Source organism: Phycodurus eques, chromosome 10 (genome assembly GCF_024500275.1).
Source record: "Phycodurus eques isolate BA_2022a chromosome 10, UOR_Pequ_1.1, whole genome shotgun sequence".
NCBI lineage: Eukaryota > Metazoa > Chordata > Actinopteri > Syngnathiformes > Syngnathidae > Phycodurus > Phycodurus eques.
In genome coordinates, this window is record NC_084534.1 from 5528060 (window position 1) to 5536970 (window position 8911).

Consider the following 8911-nt stretch of genomic DNA (forward strand, 5'->3'; position numbering starts at 1 on the left):
CGGCAATATTTGGCAAATAATGGTTTTCAAATGAAAAAGTACTTCCAAGCAACTGCTTCTTTAGAAAGCCCTACGGACACCACGACAGTATCTACAGTATTTCGAAATAATTGTACTTTTTAAAATTGCTTATTGTTGACGATTTCCTAAGTCAGGTGTTTGTCGCCATGCTGTCCATATTTTATTTGATTAACTATTTTAATGCCAGATCTGTGATGTTCTCATGCAGTTATATTGTTCAGCAACGAGGAGAAAGAGCAGCTGAGAAAATTCACCAACCAATCATACCTACTCGATAAGACTTCACGTTACCAAGTGTGGCTCAGCCTGGTGGACATTATACTGGCTTACTCCTATGAAGTGCGCTCTACAGAGGGAGAGCACAATGTAAGTGACTGTGTTTGTGTGAAGAGCCAACTCCTCCTGAGAAGCACTTATCCTTGGTTGACAAAGTGTTCTTTCCTCAAATCCTGAAGACCCCTCTTCCATTTCATTCATGGCCTTAAGAGATTACCAGTGCATCTGGGAGCTCAGTCAAGGCCTATTTTTGTCACTCCTTTATGGTGAGTGCACACAAGCTAAGTGAAAAAGATGTTTGCCTTTGCAGAAGACAATTGGCAAGGTATAGCATTAAACCCCCAAAATATAGTCATACAAAACTTTGAACCCAAATTCTTTCCAAATCGAACAATTATTATAGTGTGGTCTTTATTTTTATATGGTGTGAATTCCAGCACACTTGAGATATTGTATTTTGTAAAATGTATTATTAAATAAGTAGAATAGACTAACAGGAATCTCATTTTATGTGTGTCCCGCATCTGAGACACACACAATTTAGCAGGGACACACAAAGTAAGATCAATCTGTGTCTTAGGACACAGAGCTATGGCTTAAAGTACGCCGGCATTGTGCTGGAAATCCGGCGTATGAATTATTTTTTGATGAGTCAGGGCTCTAGAGTGCGACCAATTTGGTCACATGCACCTAAATTTCTGAATGGTGTGGCAACAAAAAAACAAGAGTGTGCAAGTGCACGCCCCCACAGCCATTTGAGAAAGAAAAAAAAAATTCTGCTTTTTGTAAGCAGACACATGAAACCCATCATGGTTTTTAAACCAATAAGAGATAGTGAAGGGCGGGGATTGGCCGTGTTTGTAGCTGTGTGTGTACGCGCACGTGCGTGCTTTTGAAATGTGGGCGCTAGCTTACACAAAGCTAAGTTTTCTAACGGCGAGCCGGTAGCTGCACAGTTACAGAAAGTTGAGCGGCATAAATGATATTAGTTCGAAAGCCTAACGCCACCACGACGATGTGAGAACATTTAGGATTCAAGCCAGAATAACGCAGCCATCCTGCTAACCCCATCGAGCTGGTATGTCGAATTTGTATAAAGCCGAAACACTGACAGCACAATTTAAAACCTCAAAGTGACAAAATCCATCTGAAATACACAGTATGTCGATTGCCTGTTAAGGCATTGTCTCTTTGCACATCTGTGCTAAATGTTTAATATTTGTTTGAGTGCAATTATTGTGAACAAGAGCCTGAGTCAGTTTTATATTATATTTTTATCTAAGATAGTTTATTGATTGGTCTAAATTACAGTGTCAGAAATTTAATAAAAATTATTATAAAAAAAAAAATTTATTTAAATTTTAATTCTATTTCTGTTAGAAATAGAATTAAAAGTTATTTTTTTCTTAAAAAGGGTGTACTTCAATTATTATAGTCTGATATCATTAAATCAGTGGCATAAAAAAACATCGATACTATCGTTTGTCATGATGTCGTCCTAAAAAAATGTCAGGACAGGCCAAAACATATATTGAGAGAGAGCAAGAGCAGTAGATAAAACAACAATATTGTACATTTATTCATTAATTTTCCGTATCGCTGTGATTAAAAACCTGCAAAATTGCGGGACTGTGAAGCAAGAACCGTGATATAGTGGAGGATTACTGTATCTGTATTCCGTGATGATACGTTGCAGGGGCTCATTGTTGCCGGGGAGGGACTCATTGTTTCCATGACATATGCATCCCCGGACACACGTAGTCTCAAGTGTAAAATCATAGATGGACTATGCTGGATGTTTTATTTTATTTCCTGTACTATTATTGGTGTCTGTCATTTATGCAGGTGGAGTCACCGTGGACAATCAGAAAACTCAGTGGGACGCTTTGTTGGTTGGAGGTACGTTTTGCCCAAAAATAACAATGAATGAAATTGCTGTGCTTTTTTTGTATGATTCCTGAGACATTCACAGCATTCTCATTCGTCAACAATTTTTTTTTATTTCTCTTAGAACTCTTTACTTTTTTAAACATTCTTTTGCATATATAGTATTATTTAGTTGTAATGCTAATCGACTTAAGTCTGGCTCGAATCAAGTCACGTGACTCGAGTCCTCCACCTCTGATTAGTACAATGCAGTTGATGATTGTATATATGAAAAATCCTTTCCTGGTTGATTGTTTGATTGATAGAACTTTTTATTTTAAACATGCAGTACCAAAAACAAGAATTGAAGAAATACCATTGTCCTTTTGAAGAAATACCATTGCCCTTTTAAAGAAACCTAATTAGTACTTGATCTTGTGCCTATTAATGGTTCTTCAATCAAATACAACATGAATCGGGTAGCTGCCATCAAAGATTAAATACATTTTGCCTCAATTTCTTAACTAATGCCCTTCAAACATTTGGTTGTTATTGGGGTTTTTTTTGTTTTTCATGGAGGCAAAAAGCCTCTTTTTTACATTTTTAAATTTTTTTTTTTAATTCACTTACCACAGAGAAGGGCATTAGCTCTACCTTTGTGGTGACACCAGAGTGAGTATACAACAGCCTCCAACTGGCTGCTCATCAGTCTTTGCCAAGCCCCACTTCCTCACCCCATTATCCTTCTGTGCTGTTTATATGCACTTGTATTCCTTCCTACTTTACACCAGGCCATGTTCTTGTTTTCATTTCTTTCCTTCTTTATTTTTCATTCCCTTCCCTTTCCTTCCTTCCTTCCTTCCTTCATTACTTCCTTCCTTCCTTTTACTTCCTTCCTTCCTTTTACTTCCTTCCTTCAGGATCATTAAATGATTATCTTTACCCTTATCTCCCAGTGCTCCCACCCACAGTGTCCCCTCCCTTTTGCTCCATGGTACTTGTCCTCAGTAGACTGCTGGTGTGACTGAGTTCCTTGCCTGCAGCAGCAGACCTTATTTATACTCCTGCTAAACAAGCCATAGGGGGAGAATGATCTCCGATGACACTCATGTCCAAGCTCACAGGGCACGCTTAATAGGCCTCAATGAAAGAGAATAATACAAGAGATATAATCTCCTGGTGCTGCTACATTTACTGGCGCAATCTGAGTGTGGATGCAGTGTTTAAAGACAAGCAGCAATTAAGAGGCCAGTGTAGCAGCAGTTGGGAATTTGAAGCACCTATTTTGTCAGCTCAATAAATGGAGGGGGATTGTTAAGAGTAATTAGCACACCACTGACTGTGATGAAAGTAAGAAAAGCCCTACAGCCAAAATGTCTGGCTGAAACAGTATTTATTCCAATTCGCATCTTGATGCGATTTAGTGCTGGATATCTTTTGTGAGTGTCATGTCCTCTGTCTTTCAGACATACAGCTCTTTACAGGAGGTCCTGGTGTCATTTGGGCGAAGGGTTTTATGCTATCCACTCTACCGACACTTTGAAATGGTGTCTGCTGCTATTTCTGACACAGTTGCAGTGTTACGGTCAGGTGAGTCTTTCTTACAAACACGTCAGGTTTTCACACGCATGTGTAGGTTTATTTCACATTGCTATAATGTAAATTTCCCGAACTGGTGTTAATTAATTGTTGTCTCCCATGGTGGTTATTTTTTGTGAAATGAAGGAAAATATTTAAGAAGTGTAAAAAGGAGTGGTTTGAAAAGTGAACCAATGCTTCCATCGATCATTAATAAGATATTTATTTATCCATCCATTTTCTGCACCGCTTTATCCTCACAACGGTCGCCGGCGTGCTGGAGCCTATCCCAGCTATCTTCGGGCGAGAGGCGGGCTACAGCCTGAACTGGTCGCCAGCCAATCAAAGGGAACATATAAACAAACAACCAGTCGCACACACATTCACACCTTAGGGCAATTCATTCAGAGTCTTCAATCAACCTACCAGGCATACTTTTGGGATGTGGGAGGAAACCGGAGTGCCCAGAGAAAACCCACACAGGCATGGGGAGAACATGCAAACTCCACACAGGCAGGGCCGGGATTTGAACCCCGGTCCTCATAACTGTGTGCCGCCCCTGTATTTATTTATTTATTTATATTTAAGATATTAATTGTCATATTGTCCCTGCTACAGCAGCAGAGCACATTTTAAATGTATGTATGTTTTTTTTTTTTTTTTTTTCTTTATCTTTTTTAAAATATGTATATAAAATGATAGAACAGACTAACAGGGCGGGAATCGTCCAATATAGCAGAGTGTGTGTTACATTGAAGCACTTTTTTTATTACTGTAATGTACAAAATTATTGTTATGTAGGTTTTATTTCTTAATATATTTTATTCCACACTCCCCCCCCCCGCCTGGAAGCCGTCACCTTATCATGGTGAAGGGGTTTGTGTGTCCCAATGATCCTAGGGGCTAAGTTGTCTGGGGCTTTATGCCCCTGGCAGGGTCACCCATGACAAACAGGTCCTAGGTGAGGGACCAGACAAAGCACGGCTCAAAGACCCCTATGATGACGACAAACTATGAACTCAGTTTTCCCTTGCCCGGACGCGGGTCACCGGGGCCTCCCTCTGGAGCCAGGCCTGGCGGTGGGGCTCGAAGGCGAGCGCCTGGTGGCCGGGCCTGCACCCATGGGGCCCGGCCGGGCACAGCCCGAAAGGGTAACGTTGGTCCCCCTTCCCCTGGGCTCATCAGTTGTGGGAGGGGCCATAGGGGTCGGATGCAGTGGGAGCTGAGCAGTGGCTGAGGGCAGGGACCTTGGCGATCCAATCCCCGGCTACAGAAGTTGTCTCCAGGGACGTGGAACGTCACCTCTCTGGCAGCGAAGGAGCCAAGCTTGTGTGTGAGGTCGAGAAGTTCCGACTAGATATAGTCGTACTCGCCTCCACACACAGCTTGGGCTCTGGTACCAGTCCTCTCGAGAGGGGTTGGACTTTCTTCCACTCTAGAGTTGCCCACGGTGAGAGGCGCCGAGCAGGTGTGGGTATACTTATTAGCCCCCGGCTCGGCGCCTGTACATTGGGGTTTACCCCGGTGGACAAGAGGGTAGCCTCCCTCCGCCTTCGGGTGGGGGACGGGTCCTGACTGTTGTTTGTGGCTATGCGCCAAACAGCAGTTCAGCGTACCCACCCTTTTTGGAGTCCTTGGAGGGCGTGCTGGGGACTCCATCTTTCTGCTGGGGTACTTCAATGCTCACGTAGGCAATGACAGTGAGACCTGGAAGGGCGTGACTGGGATGAACGGCCCCCCTGATCAAAAACCCGAGCGGTGTTCTGTTATTGGACTTCTTTGCTCATCACGGATAGTCCATAACGAACACCATGTTCAAGCATAAGGGTGTCCACACGTGCACTTGTCACCAGGACACCCTAGATCGCAGTTCGATGATCGACTTTGTGGTCGTTCTACCTTTTTTGAGAAGGTAGAGCGAATACTACGAAGACCTCCTCAATTCCACCAACACGCCTTCCCATGAGGAAGCAGAGTCTGTGTTCTCTGAGGCGGGCCCTCCTATCTCTGGGGTTGAGGTCACCGAGGTGGTTCAAAAGCTCCTTGGTGGCAAGGCCCCGGGGGTGGATGAGATTTGCCCGGAGTTTCTAAAGGCTCTGGATGTTTTGGGGCTGTCCAGGTTGACACTCCTCAGCAACATCACGTGGACATCGGGGACAGTGCCTCTGGATTGGCAGATTGGGGTGGTGGTCCCCTTTTTTTTTTTTTTTTGAACCGACCTCGGATAAGCGGTAGAAAATGGATGGATGGATATATATTTTTTTCGTGGCCTAAAACGCTTAGTACAGTACAGTATTGTAAATAAATATGAAAAAAGCTTGAAAATGTTTGAAAGTCTCATATTGTTTTCAAATTTACCACACCAGTGTGCTTGGTCTCAGAAATTAAGTTGTGTGTAAAAATGTGTAATGACAGGGAAAAAGTACTGAAAACATGAAGAAAGGGATGTGCAAAAAGTCATGGAAAGCCAAGACAACACCTAAAATCTATCAATAATCGAACAGCAATCCAGCCCCTTGTCAGTGCAAATGAATATCAGCTGGGTCAGTCCTAATTGATGGCCTACAAAAAGGTCTCATTGCCAAGGTGTGAGTCAAGACACATCTCATGATGGGTAAGCGCGGATTGTTGTCTCAAGACCATTGCAAAGTAATTGTTGTAAAATATAACGATGGCATTGGTTACAGACGCATATCTAAACTTCTGAACGTTCCAGTGAGCATGGTTGGGGCCATAATACGTAAGTGGAAAGCCAATCATACCACCATAAATCTGCCTCGCTCAGGTGTTCCTCGTATGATTTGTGACAGAGGAGTGTAAAGAATAATCAGAAGAGTTGTCCAAGAGCCAATGACCACCTGTGGAAAGCTTCAAACAGACCTGGAATTAGCAGGTACTGCTGTCACAAGGAAAACAGTGAGTAATGCAGTCCGCCGCCATGGCCTGTATGCACGCTCACCATGCAAGACCCCACTGCTGAAAAAGAAGCATGTCAAAGCTCGTTTTAAGTTTGCTGAACAACATTTGGACAAGCCAGTTAAATACTGGGAGAATATAATCTGGTCGGATGAGAGCAAAATTGAACTGTTTGGATGCCGTAATGCACACCATTAGGAGAAATAGTTTGGAGGTGGGACCATGATGGTGTGGGGCTGTTTTTACCAAATGGTACTGGTAAACTTCACATTACTGAAGGAAGGATGAATTGGCAAATGTACCAAGACATTCTTGACAAAAATCTGATGCCATCTCCGGGAATTATGAAAATGAAATGGGGGTGGACCTTTCAGCAGGATAATGATCCAAAACATACTGCCAAGGACACTCAATTGGTTTCAACGAAACAAAATAAAGCCCAGCCAATCACCTGACTTGAATGCCATAGAAAATCTCTGGAAAGAACTGAAACTCAAGGTCCATAAAAAAAGCCTACGGAACCTTCAAGGTTTGAAGACTGCTTGTGTGGAGGAATGGGCCAAAATCACACCATAGCAATGCATGAGACCAGTTTCTCCACACAGGAGGAGTCTTCACGTGTTCAATACTTTTTCCCTGTGTCATTTCATATTATTACACACATTTTAATATCTATTTTATGTGTTCTACTTTATTTCTATGTATGGTTTACTTGGGTTGTTCCCATAATCTGGTGAACATTTCATGTCAACAGCAAATATATTTAATGAGAAAAATGGTGACGTGTTAAATACTTATTTCAACTGTTGTGTATTCCAAGATGTCAATTCATATTTTAGTATTCCAAGATGTCAATTCATATTTTAGTCAGCTGCACTTCAATCCTTGGTGCAAATCAAGCTTTGAAGGATGGCTTAAGAGGCCCTTGTACGTCCTTGGAGGAGCGGAATTCTAAAAATGTGGATTAGTCAATGACTGCTTGTTGATTTTACTATATCAAAGCTCATCTTAATCTTTAAGCCCCCACAGTCAGATGAGACATGAGTGTAAACATATACTGGCTAAGATTATCTGGTCTGTGATGATTTTAAAGCTCGTAAATGACATCAAATTGAAGGCCTTGTAAACCCCAGATTAACATTTCTGCGCCTCATTAGGTTGGATAGGAAGTTGATCAGGAGAGCCACAGAAACAGTAGCTGGTCTCACTTTTCCCCTCACCTTTTCTTGTTAGCACCTTCACTGCATGTTCACACTCAATCTGGAAATTGCAGTACTGTCTGAAACCTCTGCCACATACTGTACTAAATTTAGCCAATATATTGTCATTAGTAAATGCATGAATAATAAATATATTAGGGGCATGAGTGCCAATCTATCTATTTTGCTATTATATGGATAAGGTCTCTTGATGACTGCACTAATATACTGTCATCTATGTGGGTGATGCTCCAGCCTAACCCCACTGATTTAGGGCAAGAGGCGGGGTTGACCATGGACTGGTTGTCAGCCAATCACTAAATAAATCTAAATTACTTACTAATATGCACATTCATTTGCCTCATGGAAATAATTTTGTCATCAATTTGTCACTTTTTGGTTGCTGTGCATTTACATATGTATGAGAATTGAAGACTCTAGCTGTGAATGTGAGTGCAAATGGTTGTTTTGTCGATATGTGCCCTGCGATTGGCTGGCGACCATTTCAGGGTGTACCCCGCCTCTTGCCCAGCGTCAGCTGGGATTGGCTCCAGCACGCCCGCGACCCTAGTGAGGATGAGCGGCTCGGAAAGTGCGAATGTCATTACAGTCATTAAGACATAAATTGTGTCAGAATAAAAAATACTACTGTGTGCATAATAAGATTGAAGTAGAATTTTTAAAATACACATTAAAAATGGGGTTGCACTGTGATAGTAGCTAGGTCCTTCAGTACTTGACTTTGGGACCAGTGGGTCTCCGTTTCAGTCCCACTGTAGAGGAAAAACGGAGAAATTGCAACCAGGGGAAAGCAAGGATGAATGACCGGCACCATGACCACCCCAGACTTGTCTCAGAGTCTGTGCCATCACGCCCATGTTTGCATGTATTTGGTCTTATTCTTTATGTGGTGGTATGCATTCAATAAAGTTAGTTTAATAATTTTAAGAAATGCTGCTTTCACTCTAAAGTGCTACTTTATAACCAATGTTTGTGTACAACCAGCTTGGACTATTTATTATACATTCTCACTTACTGTACTAAAATTGGTAATA

General features: G+C 42.1%; 1 protein-coding gene across 1 annotated transcript in view; it reads left to right on the forward strand.

The window, feature by feature from the left end:
• Window positions 1-8911, forward strand: part of shq1 (SHQ1, H/ACA ribonucleoprotein assembly factor) — a 48516-nt gene that overhangs the window by 17963 nt on the left and 21642 nt on the right. The window contains exons 8-10 of the mRNA XM_061687874.1: window positions 230-387; window positions 2143-2196; window positions 3630-3753. Coding sequence (XP_061543858.1) covers window positions 230-387; window positions 2143-2196; window positions 3630-3753 — 336 coding nt within the window. The remainder of the gene's footprint in view (window positions 1-229; window positions 388-2142; window positions 2197-3629; window positions 3754-8911) is intronic.